The sequence below is a fragment of the Sciurus vulgaris genome (assembly GCF_902686455.1).
Source record: "Sciurus vulgaris genome assembly, chromosome: 17".
Classification (NCBI taxonomy): Eukaryota; Metazoa; Chordata; class Mammalia; order Rodentia; family Sciuridae; genus Sciurus; species Sciurus vulgaris.
The window spans coordinates 6498232-6520698 of NC_136478.1; the positions used below are offsets into that span (position 1 = coordinate 6498232).

The 22467-nt window shown below is 40.2% G+C and overlaps 1 protein-coding gene and 1 pseudogene across 5 annotated transcripts in view; one reads left to right on the plus strand and one right to left on the minus strand.

The window, feature by feature from the left end:
* Positions 1 to 13459, plus strand: part of CMC2 (C-X9-C motif containing 2) — a 28940-nt gene extending 15481 nt beyond the window's left edge. For 3 of the 4 annotated variants that reach the window (XM_079119245.1, XM_079119247.1, XM_079119246.1), the window contains 2 exons: positions 2430 to 2501; positions 6837 to 7207. In XM_079119245.1, the coding sequence (XP_078975371.1) occupies positions 2430 to 2501; positions 6837 to 6923 (159 nt within the window). In that variant the 3' untranslated portion in view covers positions 6924 to 7207. Of the gene's footprint in view, positions 1 to 2429; positions 2502 to 6836; positions 7208 to 7227; positions 7750 to 8130 lie in introns of those variants that run through there. The other variant, XR_013760503.1, reaches the window with a different exon arrangement.
* A 1564-nt stretch (positions 13460 to 15023) lies between these two features.
* On the minus strand, positions 15024 to 20398 carry LOC306648842 (large ribosomal subunit protein eL6-like; annotated as a pseudogene). Its single transcript has one exon. The product of its transcript is annotated as a large ribosomal subunit protein eL6-like (transcript).
* Positions 20399 to 22467: the final 2069 nt, after the last annotated feature.

A 22467-nucleotide genomic window follows, 5' to 3' on the forward strand; every position in this document is an offset into this window, starting at 1 on the left:
TTCAGAAACTAAAGTCTCTAGTTCAGGTGCCCCCCACCCCCCCAATTGCAGTTCTGTTTATTTCAACTCTGTAGTGGACTTAACTGTTCTACAAATAAATTCAACATGTCCAGACCCAAGCTTATCTTGCCTTTATTTAAAATCTCAAGTCTTTGAGACATTTACTTGTCCAAGCCAGAAACCAGTGTCATCTTTAATTCCGCCGTCAGCCTCACCTCTCATGTGAACTCACCAGGTATTGCCCGTGCCCTCTGCTGATGGCTCCTGAATCATTGTTCTCTATTGCCAGGGCCACCAACAAAATCCATGCCCACAGTGTCTGATTAGGACTTCTTTCTGGTCTCCTGTTTTGTCATCTCTGTCTCAGTTCACTTCCCATGCTGCATCTGGAGTGCTTTTTTCAAAAGTAAGTTTAATTATTGCTCTCCTTAAATGGCTCCCTTTGCAGAATAAGATCTAAGTTTTTTGCTCTTGAGCTTTGAGATCTTCGTGATAGGTAGCTCTTGGGCTCCACCTCTCTCCCATGACGACTCCTCAACCTTCCTAGTGTTTTCTGCATGTGCTGGAGAATGTTGCTTCCTCTAAACCTTCACATTTGCTTTGTCCTTTGCTCACCTTAGAGCATCTCTCACTGTCTACTTAACCATTTCTTCAGCTGGGTTTTATTATTATTCAGGTTTTCTTCAGCTTGGTTGGCCATTTCCTCTCCCTCTTCTCCTTTCCTGGCCTAGATTATCTTGACACAGTCACTGTACTTCCTTGCACACACAGAATGCATCTCCTGCTTCATGGCAATTCTTTGGTCTCAGGACTCCTTTATGTTCTTGAACATTAACCCCCAAAGAGCTTTTACTTATGTGGGTAATACCTGCCAACATTTACTGAATTGTAAATTAAAGTTGAGAAATTTAAAAATTATTTTAAAATAGGCTGTTACATGTTAACACTAATTCTCATAAAAGTTTTATTGCTCAAAATGAAAAAAAAGATGACATTGCATGTGCATTTTTGCCATCCTCTTTTATGTCTGTATTAGTAGAATACAGTTGGCTTCTCATATCTGCCTCTGTAGTCAATCTCTGTGACATATTTCATGGAGCCCCTGGAAAAGTTTGGTGCCCTTGTGAGAGGATGAGAGTGAAGAAAAAAGGATCTTAGAATCATTAGGAAAATAGTTCTGTACTTGTGCATCTCCAGAAAAGGTCTTGCAAGCTCCTTAGTGTGTCTGAACTATACTACTCTTTCACGGCAGTTGCTTCATTTTTTTTTCCTTTTCTTCCCTCTTCCTATGTGCTGAGATAGGGCAGTTAGGTCCTTGTTCAGTGCCTGGGACATTATTCTCCATGTTAAAGGTTCTTAGTTATCTCATGATTGACTCACTTATTTGATTGTTCAGTTGGTTGGATCTTTAGAAATAGACACCAGGCACCAGAGACTTCTGCCCTGTGTGTACAAGAGAATTGCAGTCCACAGGCATTTTTGTACCAATTTCACTGGGGCATTGGGCTTAACTTTTTTCACATGATGTCACAAGAGTGTAATTCTTCTTTGGGCTTAATGTTGAAGTGAAAGGAAGCAATTAGTTTTATGTGGGATGATACGAACAAATATGCACTAAACTATGAAATATTATCTTGCATTCTATAGGTCTAATCTTTTTTGCTACATCTTTATTATTAGAAGGGGTGAAAATGCATTGCCTATTTGTTGCCAGAGAAGTAGTTTCAGAAAATACACAGGAAATATTTATTCTGAAAAGGCCATTAGGTAACAAATAGGAAATGTTATACTATCTTAAATGTTTACCAGAAAGATTCTTGACCATTTATTTAGTGTGGACCTGAAAAATGCTTGTAAAGTGGCAGTGGGGAGGGAAAAAGGAAGAGCAGTAGGCTTAGCTTGCTAATTATGTGCTGTCTGGTTCCCGTGAAAGCCATAATTAGAAAGAGAAGGGGGAAATGTGCTTACTACAAACACAAGTTCGGCATTTACGGCCTGTCATTACAGCAGATGGCTGTGCTGTCTGACCCACCCTTAAAAGTTGTGATGTGTAAACACTAATTATGGCCCTACTGAAATTCAGATCCTCGAAGAAGGGATTGCGCGCTGTGTGTTTAATATGCCCCTTAAGGAAAGAGGTATGAGGTGTTAAACTTTGACCTTCTCCCTGCGTGAGGTTTTGATGGGCCAGGAGGCTTTTCTGTTATCCAGGTAAAGGCCTTGGTTTTCATTCCACCTACAGAGTATTTATTTCTCCTTAGTAGGAAGGACCAGGATAAACCTGTTTATATATCTTAAACCTTTATTATTAGCTTCTTTACAAAGGGATACAGTAAATTCATTTCCATAAGAATGAGTATTTAAATTCTATGTGCCAGAGACCTTGGCATATTATGGGATGAATATTTTACCCCTTTTCTTCCTTTTAGCACAACATTCTGAAATTTTTTGGTCATTGCAACGCTCTTGATCGGGAGATGAGAAAATGCTTGAAGAATGAGGTAAGAAGAATATCAAAGACTGGAAGTGGTTGAATAATAGAACATGTAAAATATGTATTGTTAGCATTATTAAAATTTCCTTCAATTTTCGTCTAACAACATTCGTATGTCCACCCATCCCTTGAAAACCTAGAGGAAAAATGAAAGCTATCTCTGGGGACAGTTTAGAATGTTGCTGTCTTTTTGACATGCAACACAGGTGATGAAAACTTTTTGTTTCCCTGGAAAATTCAAGTTGGATCAATTTTAAGATTTAAGAAATTGAGTCTCTGATCAGACATACTTGCACCACTCAGTGATTTGCTTAGCAGGTGATCAGCAGATGACAACTCTCTGGGCCTCAGTTTCCTTAGGCAAAATAAGAATACTGGACTTGGCTCTTTCCAGCTTTAACGTCCTGAATTTCTTCATAGTTATGCTGTACAAGCCATAGGGCTCTTGTTAGACTTGTTTGGGAACGTGTCATCTCAGTCAACTTAGTTAACATAAACCTTAATTTCTGACTTGGCATTGATCAAATAGCCAAAATACCTAGTACATTGTCTATTTCCTGCAACTGCTAACCAAGCAGAGGGCATTTTAAACCTTTAAAAAAATTTTTAAATTTCCATTTGTATTCTGTATTTCAGATGTTTTATGTTCAGAACCTTTTAGAACATGTGATGACTAAAAAGTATATATATATGTGTATGTACACATACATAATTATATGTATATGTATACATATGCACGTATAATATTGACCAAAAAACTTTGAATTTTCATTTCAAAATGTTCTAATTTTCATTTTCCGTATTTTCAAACTCTTTTTTTCTAGCTAGAGTCAGATTGAAAGGTTGAAAAGTTTGAAACTGCACAGCATTCATTTATCTTTTTTCATTTTGTGTATTTTCCACTCAGGGTTTTTTTTTTGTTTGTTTTGTTTTTGCTTCTTAAAAATCCCTGTTTCAAGCTGGATGCCTGGGTGCATGCCTATAATCCCAACGGCTCAGGAGGCCGAGGCAGGAGGATCTCTAGTTCAAGACCAGCCTCAGCAACTTACCAATGCCCTAAGCAACTTAGTGAGACCCTGTCTCGGAATAAATTATAAAAAAGGGTTGGGGATGTGGCTCAGTGTAGAGCATTCCTGGGTTCAATCCTGGTTTTACAAAAAAAAGAAAACAAAACTTTCAGGGTGTCATTATCTTTACTGCTTGAAGAACTTGGAGTGCTGTATTAAGGGTGATAATTTCTTTGTGTGCACAAATGTGTATATTAATGTTTTTAAATGATTGTTACCCTTCATACTGGGTATCAAACTCAGAGCCTTGCTCATGCTAGACAAGTGCTGTACCACTGAGCTACATTCCTACCATTCCTCTTTTTAAATAATATTATATATAATATATATATATTCCTCTTTTTAAAATATTACACACACACACACACACACACACATTTAGTTGTCAGCAGATCTTTTATCTTTTCATTTATACGTGGTGCTGAGTATTGAACCCAGGACCTCCCATGTTTACCACTGAGCCACAACTCCAGCCCCAATACCCTTTTTTTTGAGCCGGGATATAGCTAAGTTGCCTGGCCTGGCCTTGAACTTGTATTTCTCGTGCCTCAGCCTCCTGAGTAGCTGATATAGGTGTATGCCACCATGCCTGGCTTTTAAAATGATTTTTGAAAGATGTTTTCCTTCATGTATACAAGCTAGCTTGTATGAAAACTAAACCTAGAACTAACTTAATAAACTTATGAACAGCCCAAACTAATTTTGCCATTTTGCTCATGTTATTAGAACTTGATATGAATCCCCCCCCCGCCCCAAGCTGGTCTTGAGCTCTGTTAGTGACTATTTGATAAAATGTTGTAGATATTTTGTTTTCTTTTTTTTTAAATTTTTTATTCTATTTGCTGTTTTTGTTTATTTATTGTTATGTGATGCTGAGGATTGAACCCATGCCTCACATGTGCTAAGCAAGTGCTCTAGAACCAAGCCACAACCCCAGCCCCATGTTTTGTGTTTTCATGACTTATTTTCTAAGTCCTCTATGTACTTTTATACTGCTTCATTACCTAATTTATAAATGTTGTTCTGTCTGGCCTTTCACGCTCTAATCCTCTGAACCTGTGCTCTTTTATTTCCCCTCTAATGCTAACTTCAGATGCTTTTCTCCTACCTTCCCCTTCGTGAGTCATGGGAATATTTCATTCCATGAAGCTTTTAGCTGGAAATAGGGCTGGGTATTTCTGTCTGGGCCTCTCTCTGCTGCTTTTTTACTATTTTTATTTTGTTCTTTCTATTGAAATAATCACTGATATTACTTTTGCATCATCATCTTTGTCCCTCTTGATTGTTTTGTTTTTTGGGTTAATTAGTCTTTTATCTTATCTGTATCATTTGATAGGGTATTGTAAATGACTTCATAGTCATCCTTTTTTTTTAAATTCAGGTGCTATCTTGACTCTTGTAGAGATATCTCAAATATATACTTTAATACAATTTGCTCTGTAATGTATTTAGTTGGTCTCCAACAAAGTACTGTTGTGGGGCTGGGATTGTGGCTCAGTGGTAGAGTGCTTGCCTAGCATGTGTGAGGCATGGGTTCAATTCTTAGCACCACATATAAATAAATAAATAAAACTCCATCAACAACTTAAAAAAATAGTACTGTTCTGAAGACTTACCCTTAAGAACCTCCTCTTACTGTGATTGCAAGAGGTAGTCTAGTATCAAGTCCTTTTCTCAGAGGCTGTATCTCCATGTTTTAGATTATTTTTGGTTTGTTCCCCCAATAACTGTATGAGGAAACTTAATGTTTGGCAGATGAAAAGAATGATTTTGGTTTAAGGGACCTGTGATTCATCTATAATTTGATTTAGCCTTTTGATGAGGAAGGCAAAAATTCTTGAAAAATTATCATGCAAAAAGATTTGTAGCATCCTTCAATGAACACCTTTGATCTAAAAAAATTCTTAAAGATTTTCTAGCCTAACTCCTTTTATTTGAGATTACTAGTTCAGAAGAGTGAAGTAACTCTTCATAAATCCCCATATTTTAAAAACTGTTCAAGAGTAGGGGAATGGTTCCAGTCAAGTCCTGGATTATTTCTGTCACTAATCTTTAGTTTCTGTGGCCTCTGTTTCCGTCTCTCTGGCTCCTAAAAGATTTTGATGTTCAACTATTCACATATATTCAATTTTTTTTCTATTTGAATTACTTTAACTTTTCCTCTTCTGCCTGGGGGAAAAATATTGATTCACCTTTAAAATATGTTTGTCTGTGTATATGTTTATTTCTGTATATGCTGTAAGTATTAAATATATACATATAAAACATTCAGTTTTCCATGTTTTAGACACAGGTTAATAACCATTTGTTTGAGAAAATCTTTTAAGTGCCAGGCCCTGTGTTTCCTGTTATTCATAACCTGCTGACTGGGTCACAGTACTAGCATGAAAATGTTCAAGGTGAAAACTGCATTTTAATCCAGTTGATTATAGAAATTTAGGATTTAGGGAGAATCAAGTTTGATGACTGTTCATGATGAAGAAATCCTAGGAAGTTCAGTTGGCTATAAATTTCCATATGAATCAATAGGACAGTGTGGTTGCTAAGAGCCATTAATTCTTAGTAACACTTAGAGAAATGACTAGGATATGACTAGGACATAAGAACTAGGTCCATTAGCCCATGTCTGTGAGACTGTGTCTAGGGCACTCTGTTTAATTCTAGTGATTCTTAAATAAAAGTAAGTTGATGTTATAGTGTGTTATAAAATAGAAGTCATTTTACAGATACTAGAAGACAGAAGCAATGTTCTGTGGAACAGTTGTAGAAACGTGTGATGTTCACCCTGAAGACGAGGAGTGAGTGGGTTATATATCATCAGTTATATGAATATAGCAGACAAGAAGAAACAGAGGACAACAGAAGAAATTACAGGGAAATACTTTTTGGTTTACCATGAAAACTTTGGATGGAGTAGAACTGTCCAACAGTTCAACAGGCCACCTGTCAAGGTGGTGTGCCCCTCCCAACTGATGTGCTCAGCAGAGATCGAGGACCTCCTGGACTGTGCACTTATCCTGGGGAACAGGGACAGAACTCAACCATCTGAAATATTGAATACTGAATTCTTATTTTGGGAGGAAATTGATTCAGCATCTAGCATCTGTTAGGATGTAAGTGCTATCCTGTGTTGAATGAAGTGTTATACTAAATGTCTCAGATTGGGTGAAATAAAAAAAAATACAAATTTTTTTAGTAAAAGCATTTATTATTTGACTTATCTGGCATAAATGGTGACATCATCTGCCATCTCTTCTCTCCCCTTTTCCTTCCAGTACATGGAAAAGAGGACCAGGAGCAGGGAGCATGGCAATGCAATGCGAAAAAGACTTTTCAGTCTTCCGGAGGAGTCTGAAAAATAATTTACATTTTTATGGTATGTCTTGACTGAGAGAAGACCTGAGGACTGTTGGTTGATAGCCAAAAGAATCCTTTCTCATTTGGTCTCCAGAATCTTTCAACAGCAAGTGACCCATAAGGGGACAAACCATGGAGAAATAGGAAAACCTGGATTCTGAATGTTTGAGTAGAGCCTTCAGTACTATAGCTCTCCCAACAAGTGTGACTTCCTCCATGTTTCTGCCCTTTGTTGACATTTGTGTAGTGTTTGAATAACCTATTGCCTTCAATAAAGTAATTGAAATAATTTTTTCTCCTTTCTTTTAGATTTTACTAGAATTAGAGCAAAATGATGCCAAGAGACATCCCTTTAAAGCAGCATGGCAGTGGTAAAGATTAAACATTGATGACAGAACCTAGAGCAAGAAGAATTCTGGGAAAATCCCAGCATGTTAACCATAAGGAAACATTCCAATTTTATTGTTTTGAGTAGTCATTTTCTGGGGGATGTGGCTCAGTATAAAGTGCTTGCCTAACATTTGTGAGGCCCTGGGTTCAATCCTTGATATTGGGGGAAAAAAGGCATTTTCTGAAAGATTAAATGTTCATAGTCAACCCTGTGATGACAGATTGAAAATATTTGAAAAAAGTTGCATCAATACTGAAGATGTACAGACTTTGGGTTCTTGTCTTTTTTTAAATAATACAGTATAATATCTATTTACATAGCATTTACATTTCATTAGATATTATAAGTAATCTAGGGATGATTTAAAGTATGCAGTAGGATACATATTGGTTCTGTGCAAATGCTACACCATGAAGGGACTTGAGCATCTGTGGATTTGGGTATCTGTCCCGACCTGCAGGACTTCAACGGGAACCTGGAGAGGGGAGCGGGGATTGGGAGACACAAGAGACTCGGGAAATGGAGACAAGACAAAAGCCTGATCAAGTCTCGTTTATTAGGGGAATAAGCACAGATAATACAAAATATAAAAAACAATCAGGGGAAAGCGCACCAGAACTCGAATAAGGAAGTGTAGTTGGCCAGTCGTGAAGCACCACGCAATCTAGTCTGATGCACCTGGTATTGTCTGACAGTTATGTGTGCAGGGAGAGGCACGCCGCGCCAGCATCCGGCAGGCGCCATCTTAGCTCAGCATGAGGGGAGGCAGGGGGCGTGACCATGAGGCAAGGCAGGGCGCGTGACTTGCCGGCTCCGGACAGGTATCCAAAGGGATCCTGGAACCAGTGCCCTCTCAGACACTATGGGACAACTGTAATGAACATTGATGGTGATGAGTAGGATTTAAGTCTTGGACTTGGTTCCTCATTTGGTTGAATGTACCCACTGTAGGTACCCGTTTACCCTTGGTTCTTGACTTTAGAACATCATGTCTCCTGTCTGCTAGGTAGAGGGTTCTTCATACATTTAATGCTATCAGTTGTTTTATCATTGTTCTTTCTGCCCATTGTTTTGAGACCTGTGACAGTTTGGCAACTCCCACTCATAGCATAGTAGGGGTTTAGTCTTCCCAGGTGTCAAGGAACCAATTGGGCTGTAAGCTTCTTGCAGTGGAATTCTGTGTATGATGTCCAGCATGAGACAGTGTTGGTGTTTAACAAACAATTTCCCTGTTGCAGAAGGTGTTCAGGAAGCTGGACATATGAGCAAGGTGTTGCAGAGATTAGTAGGCATTTGGTGGGAAGGAAGAGGTGGGAAAGAACCAGAATTAATTCTTGAGATCCCTTCCAAGACAGATTGTATAGTATTTATTGTCTCCCCCTGTGTTAGTCACTGTAGATAAGAAATAAGACATTTTGCCTTTTGAGTCTTGTGGCAAACTGGCACATTGACTGTTAGCGTTGTCAACTGTAACCATGAATGTTCCATGGTGAGGGAGGTGGCATAGAAAACCTAGAAAGACCACTTATGCCCAGCTTTCAGGAAGATGGAGCCATTCCAAGAAAGCTAGTTAGCAAAGGTGAACTTTTGACAAACAAGACAGTGGATTACCTTCTGGGGTCTTCAGCCATTTGGCATAGCTGGAAAATGGGGGGCTGATGATGGAAGAAGATCATAAACAGCTTTGAGTTTTGTTGAGATTTTTATCTTCAAAGCTGATGTCACTGGTTGCAGATTTTAATGTGGTGATTAGGGATTTGGGGAGAAAAATTAGTTGGAAGTATGTTTCAATTGGTATTTTGGTAAGATTTTTCTGGTTATAATTTGGGGAACAAAATGGAGAGCAAGAAAGATTACACCAAGAGAGACCAATTAGAATTTTGTTCCAGTGAATGAGAGCTGAATTAAAGAAGTGACTTTGGTGGTCAACAGGAATGACTAGCTAGGCATGCCTGTAATTCCAGCTACTTGGGAAGCTGAGGCAGAAAGAGCACAAGTTTGAGACCAGCCTTAACCATTTAGCAAGACCCTGTTTCAAAAAAATAAAAACATAAAGGATTGGGGAAGTAGCTTAGAGGTACAGCACCCTTGACTGTTTCTGCTCCCTGAGTCCAAAATACCAGACACACTAACATGGTCACTCATAACCAGTGATCTCCTGATGAATGTTTAATGACTGGACTAACTCTCCAAAAACAACAGGAAAAGAGAAGATAAAAAGGCACTCATCTGTAGCGTTTGCCATTTTCCATGGTGTAAATACTCCACTAGTGGATTTCAAACTATCAACCTGAGGGTGGAGTTGGGAAGAGATGTGGCCAATAGGCTTTTCTGAGCTAGCAGGAAAGGCCCTGCAGAAAGAACTGCAGTGCATCAAATCAGTTGATGTCCCTTGATAGTCGCCTTTCTTACCTCCAGTGTTTTTGTCAGTTGAAAGTACCTGTAATCTGCGGGGTACACTGCAATGGGTGGTCTGACATTGATGGCCCAAGTAGCTGAAGTTCAGGACTACTACAGGCTCCTAGGGTAAGTTCTTCTATGAGGAATGAGTAATCTATTGCCAGGTGAAGTTAGATCAGCCTGTGCCATCATGCTTGGATTTGTGTTCAGGAGCAGAGGTAGGAGTTCAGATGCATCTTGCACCACCACCCTCATGATCACATTAGCTTGCAGCCATCTCAAGGAATGAGTCTTAAGAAGTGGGTTGGACTCAAAAGTTACCCACCTATGTGACTTCTGCATGATGCTCAGCCTCTCAGGATTTCAACTCATAATTTTTAAAATGAAGTTGTTGGACTAGTTTACTTGGTTGCCTCAGAATCCACAGGACCTCAGGTCTAAGCACTAAATAATCAGTAGGGATACGTTCTTTTTTGAACTATATTGCCAGCCCAAGTAACGTTCCTTTGCCATAAAACATTCTGTGATTGTGAGAGTAACATAGTCTGGGATTTCGGTGGTTTTGTGTTGATTTTCTTCCCATCTAGGACTCAGCTTCCTGTGCTTGTATCTCTTAGGGTGTAGGAGCCACTTTAGTAAAAGGAAAGTAGACCCTGAGGAGTATTGAGTTTCAGTGGCATGCCAGACTCCTGCTTAGGACTGCTGTTCTTGCTCTAGGCTGATCTTCCTCTGGACCTCCTAAGTACTGCCAGGGAAGACACTGCCCACTCTAGCCCAGCATGTCACTTTTAAGGTCTTTATCTGATGATTCCATCTGTTCTTGACCCTTAGTAGAGTAAAGCAATACAGTCAAGGCTGTGGCAGTATTGACCCCATCTACCCTTCCAGTTCCCTCTAAGGAGGAAGTTTGAGGAAGAGAAAAATACAGTAGAATAGGAGCACCATGAACAGGGAGAGGGCAGAGTGACAAAAGGGGAGAAAGGTGGGCAGGGTCAGCTTCCATCTTGGAAACCATTGATAGGACCCTGAATGTTATTTGGAGGCAATGAAAAATCATTAGGAGGTTTTATAGAGATCGGCAATGGTTTGTTTATTTATGTAGGCACTGAGGATTAAACCCAGGGGCAACTTTACTACTGAGACACAGCCCCAGTCCTTTATTTTGAATCTCAGTAATTGCTAAGACTGACCTGGAACTTGAAATCCTCCTGCCTCAGCTTTCTGTGTCACTGGGATTATAGGTGTGTGCTACCACACCAGACTTTCATTTATTTATATTTTATAAATTTCATGTTGGTTACTGAATAAAGAATGGTTATATTTAAACCAGTTCAACCCAGTGATAATACCTGACACGTAGAGTAACAGAATTTGTTGAGATATATGTCATGGGAAATTATCAGGCACAAAGTAAGGGCCCTCTCAGTATTGCTGTTCTAAGTGTATACAAATAGGGGTCTCAAACATTTCTCCCACACTTTGATGGGATGTGCCAAATCACTTGAGGTGGTCCCACCTGGCACATCTCCTACTAACTGGTGGAGGGATCGGGGTTGTAGGGCTTCGTAGGAGGAAGGAAGGGCCCGGGAACTCAGGCCGACCTGACCCATTCCCTTGCTGCTTATACATCCTGCCTTTCCACAGAGGAAGTCAGTCCCCGGGTGTGACTATCTCTCCCTTGCCATACCACCTCTGGCTTGAGTCGTGTCTAGTCTTACCAGCATTCTCTAGCTTACTGTGAATGAGAGTGGAATCTCTTGTTTCTCCTTTCTGGAGCAAGCATGCTCTCCTCTTGAGGATTTCCAAGTATTTAAAAAAAATGTTCCACTTGCTGCAGAAGTCTGAGACTAGAGGGAGATTGGGGCAGGGAGGAGTGGAGATTGGGGCAGGGGGAGCAGAGATTCTCTGTTTCTTGCCTTTGTCAAGCACCTGATGCTGTGTAGCACTCAGCAGTGTTGGTGGGACACTGATGAACGAGATGACACAGTGCAAGTGAGGGCTCACATCAGGAAGTACCACCCAAGGCTGCCTAAGGAGTCTGGCTCTAGCTTTCCTTCTGGGGGCAGTGGGAAGGCATTTCAGGGTCTGTGCAGAGTGAAGAGTTAAGGAATAGATTTCCTTCACCTGTCAACTTTTGGTGCTCTCAGGTCATAAGGTACGGTCTTTGAAAATTGGAGCAATCAGGCCAAGGTTTTCCTGAGAAATCTAATTTTGTGGAATACTGTGGGCTTTGATGCTCTGGTCATAAGAAATTTATTAATGCTTTATTGCAAGAAGTGCTACACAATTTTATTTAAACATAAAGATAGAAAGTTGAGCTGTTTCTCATCCTTCATGAATGAAGTTTAAAATCAGGTTAATCTTCACAGAGTATTCTGCTGAATGTCCCATGTTAGTTTTCCCAGGAAAGAGCTTGGGCTGAAACAAATGAAAAATTGCACATTGACCTGCCTGGTGAACAGACCAGAGATCATTCTGTGCTTGGCAAAAAAAGACCCCCAAAACAAGTTGCATAGTCATAAGGGACTGGCCTGACACCATGAGATTGAAACTGGCACCTTTTAAATTCTGTTAAACCCAGGAATTCGGATATGCCCAAACCTTCCTTAATCCTCAACCTTGCTGGCCTCCACTGGAGAGGTCACTGAGGGAGGTAAGTTCACAGGGGAGGTAAGGGCAAGGGAAGTGAAAGGAGGCTTTGCCTTTACCCATCCTCTCCACAGTGGCGCAAGGGGTGGAGTAGGTGGCCCAGGCTGCAGGCCAGTTTCCTTCCTGTAAGCTGCAGGCTGCTCTCACTGCAGCTGGTCACATGGGAAGAAAGGAGACAGGAGAGCCTAGAGCAGGCAACCCAGTTTCACTATCAGAAGAGAAGCTAGATCAGCAGATACCCTACTAGAACAAGAGCGAGGGAGGAGATCACATCATGGGAAGGAACTTTAGTGCTAATATTGCCATTCTTTTTAAAGATGAAATGTTTTAAGTTTTATAGAAAAGTATATAGGCTAATGTGAACACAAACAAGCCACTATCTAGCTTTATTAGTATTAACATTTTGCCATACTTGTTTTGATTTAGGTTTTTTTTTTTTTAAAGAAGTAACACATCACAAACCCGAGTAAGGCCTCCTGTGTCCTTCTTCCCATGTATTTTCCTCTCTATCCCAGGTAACTGTATCCTGACTGATAACTTTCATTCCCATGCCTGATTTCATGCTGCGTCCGCGGGTTAGTATTCACAAACAATGGGTTATTTTGCATATCTAGACATTTTACTTCGAAGGCATCATGATGTGTATAGTCTCTGTAGCCTTTTCACAAAATATGTTGATAAAGGAAGCTCTTTATTCATTTTGACTGCTGTAGTAGTGTTCCATTTTATGACTGTGCCACTGTTGAAGCATTTTCCTTTTGATGGGGATTTAGGTATCTAGTTTTTGCTACTATATATGGTTTCAGTGAATCTTCTTACATGTCCTCTTGTGCAATCTGGGAGAGTATCAGGTGTAAACCTAGGATTTTAATTATTGGGTTTTAAGGTATACATCTTCAAACTTATTGAAAGTTGCAAATTGCACCCTATTAATTAATACTTCCTAATGACATTGTTTTTCTATCTAAATATGCTGTGTCTCTTGGCTCATTCAGGAGTTTTACGTCCTTAAATAAAATGTTATGATTTTTAAAATAATGATCTTATAAATCTTGTGCTAGATTTGTTCATAACAAATGTTTTTAAAATCACATATTCTAATTTCTTTGTTTGGATCATTTTCTTCCCTTGTTTTTTCATGTTGTTCATGTATCTTCCCCTCTAGCAGTGCAGATCTGGGGTATTGCACATTTCCCCCTATAGGCTTATAGTGGCCTTATAGGTTTCCAAAACCCTTTCTTTAAGGGGAGATCAATATTAGCAGTGGCCAAATCAGACACTATGCAGTCCTAGACCAAATAGCCCCTATGGGGACAATAACAAAATTGTCATAATAAACAAAATGAGTTCAAATATTATCTTCAGTAAAACAAACAGGTTTGCAATAAGGTCTGCAGTTTCTAATGGAGGACAAAGAGGATGCAGAGGGATGTAGAATGTGGCTGTTAATGGAATAAGAAAAGAATATACAGAAGTTCTAGAAAATAGGGTGAGTGTAATCAAAAGAAATCGGATGTTAGCATGCAAAAAAAGGGAGAAAGACTCTGAGGGAACAGGTAAACAAAAGGAAAAGAAAGCAAGAAAAGTAAAGAAATAAAAACTTAATTTTTTTTTAAAGGAGAAAAAAGAAAATCTACTGTATAACAGTCATATACTAATGAAACCTCCCAGTGTTCAGTAGCCTGATGCATGAGAGGTACCTGACAATGAGCTTCAAGCCTCCAGCAGGCGTCTCAGGATGGAATTTGCCCCACCCAAAGATTGGAGCTATGGCTTCCAGGATTATCCAAGATGGCCGCTCTGGCTTCGAAATGTGTTGGCAAATGGGGAGCTGCAGCTCAGGGGTGATGTGGTCAGCTGGAGGTCCTGGAGCTGGGATGCAGTTGGTCCAGCAGGGGTCCTGGAAGTCCGGTGTGTTTGGTGTAGTTGTGAGATCCTGGAGGCCGGGTGCAATCAGACGGTCTGGGGTCCCCGTGATAGGGCGCAGTCAGTTGGTCTGGGGGTCCTGGCGGCAGGGAGCAGTCAGTCAATGTGAGGGCCCCAGAGGCAGGGAGCAATCGGTCGGGCTGAGGGATCCTGGAGACGGGCTCAGTCAGTTCGGCCAGGGGTTCTACGGGGCCTGGCTGTTGTCTCAAAATGGCGGCAGCCACGTGTAATCAAACCTGCAAGTACTGTGACAGTGAACTTCCAGGCAGCAGCAGGCAGCTGGTGCTCCACTGGCGGTCGGCGATCAGTTTGCTGACTGTTGTTGGATGATCGGGAGGTGAACCTCGAGCGTTGGGTGATGGATAGGAGTAAGGCAGGCGATGGACAGGCGAGAGGCAGGCAAGTGGCGGATGATAGACGCCTGACAGTGAGCAATCTGCTCTCAAAAAAGGTGTCGAAGTGCAGGCCATATAGCACATCTCGTAGAGTGCCTGCCTCTCATGCTGGAGGCCAGGGTTCAAGTCCCCAGCACTCTGGGATTGTGGAAATAACAAAAAAGGCATCGAAATGCTGGCAGACTGCCGGTCATCACAGCAGACAAATGGGTAAACACCAGGGGATCGATAAGCAGCAAAAACTTCCTCACCGAGAAACAGATATCCTCTGCTTGAAACTGGTGTTACAGAGCGACAAGGAACAGAGCCTCCTTCTAGTCTGCCATCTTGGATCTCTCCTAATTTCTTATTATTGACTTATGGGAATGAACTGGTTTCTGTTTTTTTTTTTCTGGAAGTGCGTACTGGGGTTTTAACCTAGATGTACTTTACTCTGAGCCACATCCCCAGTCCTTTTACTTTTTATTTTGAGACAGGGTCTCACTAAGTTGCTTAGGGCCTTGCTAAGTGGCTGAGACTGGTCTTCAACTTTTGATCCTCCTGCCTCAGCCTCCCTAGTCACTGGGATTACAGGCATGTGCCACCATGCCCGACTTGATTTCTGTATATTGATGTTATCTCCAGAAAGCTTGTTGACAAGATTAGCAAGAAAGTTGATTCTGACTGCCTGTGGAAGATCTTAGATTTGTCTATATAGACCATCCTGTCCCTTTTGAATATTAACAGTTTTGAATTGTTTCTTCCTTTCTAAAACTTATACCTCCTTTTTTAAAAAAAAAAAAAAAAATTATAATCAGAACATCCAGTATAGTATTTAGTAGAAGCACATCAGCAGACTGATCTTGTTACTGCTATTAAATCCTAACATATGATAAGGAACAAGTTTGTAGTAGGTGTTTGAGAGACCTCTGTGCCTGAAGGAAGTTCCCTTTTGTGGTAGACACTGCCATGGAGTTGCTCAGTCCCATTTCCATTGTCATCGGGCTGTCTTTCCATACTTCAGAAGTGGGAAAGCTAAAACACTGCATTTCCTCAGATTCCTTTACAGGAAGGATTCTAGATATGAATTAGTATGCACCAGTCACTGAGATTTGAATTCAGACTTAAGTTGAGGGAGAAGCAAGGGAGGAAGTGTCTATTTTGCTGGTGTGTATCATGGCAGGAATGGTGGGGTTATAGAGTTAGCAATTGGGGCTGCAGTTTTTCCTTATTTTCCAGGAAGTGTCCTATGTGCAGTGTGGCTTTGGGAATTCTGAATTTTCTTCATCCCTCCCAATAGTTGGGTAAGTTATTTGATATCTTGTACTGACTTTTACTTGACTCAGCAAAGGCTAGAGTTATCAGTATATATCTGCCCCACTCCTGAAAAGCATGTAACTTAATTCACTTTTTATACCTTTTGATTATTTTCTGTTTCAGATAATTCTTTATTTTTTAATCCTTCAGAGTAGAGATTGTTTTCATTTATAAATTTAATATGTATTTAGGATTGCCAGAACTGTTCATCATTCCACCTTGCATCCCCATTCCTTCTAGGTTTAATCGTTTCTGAAAAACAAAACAAACTTTAGACATCATCGTAGTCAAAGTCTGCTTCAAGTTACCTATTGTAAAGATTCAGGGATTGTCTGAAAAGGTCTTCTAGTCCTCATGTTGTATAATATTTTAATTGACTGTATAGCCTTTAAGGTTGTTGTTTTCCCGTTATTTTGAAGATATTTTCTTACTGTTCGGACTTGTAGAAAAGTCTGTAGTCAGTCTTCTGATTTTTTGAGGGTCATCTATCAGGTTTTTCCATTACTTTGAAGAGCTCTCTGTCTTTAGTGCACTGCTGCTTCTTTTCTTCTTTTTAGTGCTAGGGATTAAACCCAGGAGCACTCTACCACTGATCTATATCTCTGGTCTTTATTTTTATTTTGAGACAGGGTTTTTCACCCACTACCCATGAACTTGCCCCAGCCTCCCCAGTTGCTGGGATTACAGGCATGCACCACTATGTCCAGCTGATTCGTGCCATTTGGGAGTTTTGAGAAATTCTCAGCTAACATTTCTCTGGTTTCTCCATTCTCATGATTCTCTATTTTTAGAGTCCCTAGTAGATCTCGGGCCTTCTTAAACTCTCTTCTGTATCTCTTAAACTTCTTCATATTTTAAACTTTACCTCTTTGCATTTATTCCTGGTAATTTCTTGAATCATTTCCAATTTATTAATGATTTCTTCTGCTTTATCTTCTCTGCTGCTTAAATAACCCATTGAGTTTTTAATTTCAGTTACTATAATTTTCCCTTTCTAGAAGTTCTGTTTGGTTCACTTTCAATTCCACTTAAGATATTTTTATGGATACTTTTCATATTTTTTCAAAAATTTTTTTCTGGTACTGGGGAATGAACACAGGGGCGCTCAACCACTGAGCTGCATCCCCAGCCCTTTTTTGTATTTTATTGAGAGACAGGGTGTCACTGAGTTGCTTAGTGCCTCGCTTTTGCTGAGGCTGGCTTTGAGCTGGCGATCCTCTTGCCTCAGCCTCCCAAGCTGCTGGGATTACAGGCATGTTTTATTTTTAAATGATTTTCTTTTAATAGTTTTTATCCAATTGTTCTATTATTTGAAACTTTTGATGTTTAATACTTCTGAGCATCTGTTTTCTGTTCTTCATTACCAGAGTAGATCATTTCTTTGCATATTTTAATTTATTTGTTGTAAGCATATTTTAAATAGGGCTTTTCTATTTGGACTTTGTGCAGCCTAACTTTAGGGTCATGTCTTTACTGAGAAGTTTGTGTTTGTCTCTACTGGGCACCCCTGTCTCAGACTTCTTTTTATGCTAATTTTGCAGTCCAGGAATCTTTGGACATCTTGAGAAATACATGCTACTCAGGTTTAGGCAAGGAAATGCTTATGGTCATGAATTCCAGGGAAGCATTGTTTGTACTCAGAGCCCAAGATGAGTCACACAGGTTTACTCATGTTCCTGGCCTGGCCGGTGGTTATTTTCTAGTTAGCTTTTCTTGGAGGGTTGCCCATTGGTTCTCACTGTTTGCAGCCCTGAGGGATTGTCTTCACTTTTCTGTGAGTTCAGCCATGCTTTAAAAGCACATTTGATATATGCTCTCTAGTGTTTTAGGTAGCTGCTCAGCAGGAACGTTTCTAGGTCATCTCATGAGTCGTCTTATCAGAAACATGTCCTGTATGTCAGATTTTATCTGGAAAGAATCTGTCTGCTGGGTATGATAGTATTTGGTACAATTTGAGGACTGACTCCTCATTCCAAAGGGCGAGGGAGGATGGAAGGGGTTGGGAGGATTGAGGTGGGGAGGGCAAAGAGGAATTGTGAGTGGGCTTCCTGTTTGCAGATGCCTTTGTCTACATTTGGATGCTTGTTACTTAAACCAGCTACTTAAAGTAGCTCTTTGCCACTTAAACCATGGGCTAGCAACTTCAGCATCACCTGGAGAGCTCATTAGAAATGAGTCTTGGCAGACTAGAGATAGAGCTTAGTTGGTAGAGTGCTTGCCTTGCATGTACAAGGCCCTGGGTTTAATCCCCAGCACCAATGAAAAAAAGAAAAAAATATTTAAAAAAGTAGTAATGAGTCTTGGGCCCCTTTCTGGCCTACTGACTGAGAATCTGCATTTTAATAAACTCTCCAGATGATTTGTATGCATATAAAAATTTGAGAAACACTGACTTAGACTATTTCTGGTGTAACTACTGTCCTCAAGGTGACTGCTTCTTTGGGTTTAATGATCTTCCTTCACTCTTCTCATCACTTCTAGCTTAGTCCTTTTTCTCTAGTTAACTCTTAAGCATTTTTTAAAAATGTATCAGTTATTTAATTAGGTTCTTGGTAAGAAATTTAGAACACCAATTTGTGAAGATAAATTCTATTTGTTAGAACAAAAATGGGTCACATGTAGCCTGGAGCTGAGGAATAGCTTTGGTAAAATTTGTGAGTCCACAGCTTTCTGATCAACCTTGTGCTGCTCTGTAATCTCTAATTTCTCCTCCTCTGTGTTGAAGATTCCACCTTCCTGGTGTCTGGGCTTCGTTAGCTTCTCTTTGTGAAGCGAGCATCAGTGGGGTGTTTTGGGATTTTTCACATTGCTGATACCAATATTTGTGGAGGTGCCGATAACAAATTCCTGCGTTCTTCGAAGAGGAACTTGATTGAGGGAAAGAGGACCCATCACAAGTAGCAAGCCACTGCTCAGCTGCTTCAGGAAAGCCCCTATCTTGCCTCTGCGGCGCCCAGTAAGGATGACCAGGGTGGTCCTGGGCGTGAGGCTGGCTCACAGATTTCGCACATGCTGACTGAAGGGCGTTTTTGCCGTGGCGCTACAACTTTAGTGGCACATCTTCAGTCAGAAAGTATCTAGGCATTTTGGGAAGCTTAACCACCTAGTACCACATTTCTTGTCACCACCCACTGGTTTCGAAACAGTAGCAAGATCCTTCTCAGCCTTGGATTTAGCAGCTGAGTAACTTCCTCTTGTACATGGCCTTTCAGGAATACATAGCAGATTGGGGTATCTGCCGGTTCCTCTAACCAGGACAGGTTTGGGCTGCAGTGGGCTTCCCTTTCTTGGGTTTCTTATCCTTCGGGTCTCCCTTTTTAACCTTGCCAACAGCATCAACCTTCCTGGCTCCAGGTTTCTTCTCCATAGTGTCCAGCTTCTCAACCTTTTCACCCACCACCTTGCAAGATGGGAAAGAACAATTTTTAAGCATTTTAAAGTACTTCCCTGAAATAGCTTTGTATTGAAGTTCTTGAGAAAAGTTCTTATTGGTGATGTATAATTCTGAGGAAGTGTTCATATGACCTATTGCCATATTAAATATGACAGCAAAATCTTAAGAATAAAGCCATTATGGAAATTCCAGGGCATCTGCATTCTCCTCAGCACTGGGGGGCGGGGGGCGAACTGAGAAGATGAAGCATCTTACAGTTCCCTATTGTATTGGTCAGTTTTGAATTGCTGTGACCAAAAATACCCAACACCAGCAGCTTGGGGGAGGGAGGTTTATTTTGGCTCATGGTTTCAGAGCTTTAGTGCATAGTTGGCCAAGTCCATTGCTTTGGGCCCAAGGTGAGGCAGAGTGTCATGGCAGAGGGTGTGGTGGAGGGAGTCATGGTGGCCGGGAAGCAGAGGAAGGAAGGAAGAACTGCTGGGGACATGAACCTGTGTAGGACATACCTCCAGTGGTCCACCTCCTCCAACCACACCCTCTGCCTACAGTTGCCACTCAGTCCATTGGAACGAGAATGGACTGATGTGGTTACAGCTCTCGCAGTACAGTCATTTCACTTCTGGACATCCCTGCATTAGCACAGGGCTTTTAGGGGACACCCCATATCTACACTATAGTAATTATAGAGAGCCTTAGGCCTGGCCGTTTTTCACTGGAGTGTTTGCTTTGTATATAGAGTGTTCATATTTCCTAGTCTCCCTTGATTGTTGGTTTGCTAATGGAACTTACTAGGAGTATTCCAGAATATGAAAAGAGATCTTTTCAAGACTGATAAAACTATTAAATAAGCAAGATTACCTAGCAGTCATTCATGTTGCTATGATGGCTTCACCTGCTAGAATTATAGTTTATTTCAACTAGCAAATAATTTGCCAATATTCCATGAGACTGATGATGGAATTTACGTTATCTTGGACTAAAGGCTGTAGGTGGGCAGACACCTTATTTTTTATTTTTTGGTACCAGGGATTTAACCCAGGGTGCTTTACCACTGAGCCACATCCCAAACCCTTTTTATTTTTTGTTTTTGAGACAGGGTCTCTCTTAACTGTTCAGATACTTGCTAAGTTGCTGAGACTGGCCTTGAACTTGCAATCCTCCTGCCTCAGCCTCCGTATTCTTTGGGATTACAGGCATGTACTACCATACTGGGCAATACCTTATCTTTTTTGTTCATAGCCGTATCTATAGTTCTTAGTAACTAGCACATAGTTGAGGCTCAGTAAATGTTTTTGTTTTTGCTTTTTAATTGGATGAATTAAGTTTTAAAAATGAATGAATAAAATGTGTCAAATTAGTTGTTGACCTGAAGGACTTTAAAATTAATTTTTCCTTATTTTTCTATAGATTACTTCTTAGGTACATTGTTAGCTATTTACACTTAAAATAAGAAGGGCTTTCTGTGTTTACCAGTAGGTCACTAGTTGAATAACATATACACAACATAACATAGCATATACACAAAGTTGTACCATGAAGCTATAAAAGAGAATGAAGAGGATTTTCCATGAGTGTGTACATAACTATATAGTGATATCTGTATGTATAAAGAAAACAGAAATTCCTAAAACTGTAAAAGTCACTGAAACAAATAACTCTTAAGTATGTATCTGGTTGGTTTTATAGCAATAATTTTGACTCTTCATTCATAGAAGGAGATAAAAGCTGGGCATGGTGTTGTATGCCTATAATCCCAGTGGCTTAGGAGGCTGAGGCAGGAGGACCACAAGTTCAAAACCAGCCTCAGCAATTCAGTGAGGCCCTAAGCAACTCAGTGAGATCCTGTCTCTAAATAAAATACAAAAAAGGGCTGGGGATGTGGCTAAGTGCCCCTGAGTTTAATCTTAGCACCAAAAAAAAGTAAATAAATAAATAAAAATAAAAATAAATTGCTGCATCCTAGAAGGAGATACATTCTTAAGATAAAAAGATCTTCAAAGAAATGTAAGACTATTTGTTAGTAATAAAAATATTTATTTTGAAATTGGTACTATAAAATATCATATACATGGTATAAAATAAGTAATTATGTTAGTAGAAACCAAGAACTTCAAACTAAGAACAAAACAAAGTAACAAGAATAAAATCTAAGTCAAAACTGCAATACTCATTTGAATGGGAAATATCACTTTGGATTCATGATTTATTTTTCTAAAAAAAAAAAAAAAAAAGTACTTCCTAGTTCTATGCACTGAAAAGTTCTTTGATGCAATGAAAACTCAGCAGTGAGCACCCAAAGCACCCAGTGGTGCCTTCCAAGTATCATTTCCCCTAAAACAAAGCAAGGCATCTCTGGAGAAATGTCAGATTTAGTTCTTGGGCAGGGAATGCCGTTCTGAGAGCCTGGGCTCTCTTGTGCCAGAAAGTAAGGAAGCTGTCAAAGACGATTAAAGTCACCAATGCACAGGGTCCATCTTGCAGGAGTGCCCACTGACCAGAGATGGACAATGCAAGCACTAAAAAGGATAGTGAATGAAATATATATAGCTCACTGAATATATAAATATTCCCAAGTTCAGGACAATACATGTCATCATAGAAGGCTGCTAGGGTGTCACTCGTTACTTGCAAAGGAAAGACATTTATCTCGACTTTCTTGTACAAACCATATTTAAAAAGCCAAATGATTGGCTGAAGCAATATTCTTTTTATCTTGATATATCCACATACCATAAAATTCACCCATTTAATAGTTTTTGTTATGTTCACAGCGTTGTACAAGCGTAACAGTTGGAGCCTAGAATATTCTCATCATCCCCCAAAGAGGCCTTGTACCCCTTAGCAGTCACTCTCCATGCTCCCCTACCTCCCCAGCTCTGGCAGCCATGGATTCTAATTTTCTGTCTGTATGGATTTGCCTATACTAGACATTTTATATAAATGGAAATGGACAGTAGGGGATCTCTTGGGATTGGCTTCTTTCACCGAGCATAGTGTTTTCGAGGTTCATCCATATTGTAGCATCTATCAGCACTTCACTCTTTTTTATTGCTGAATAGCGGGAAAGTTTTCTTGAAGAATTCCAGTTAATAAACACA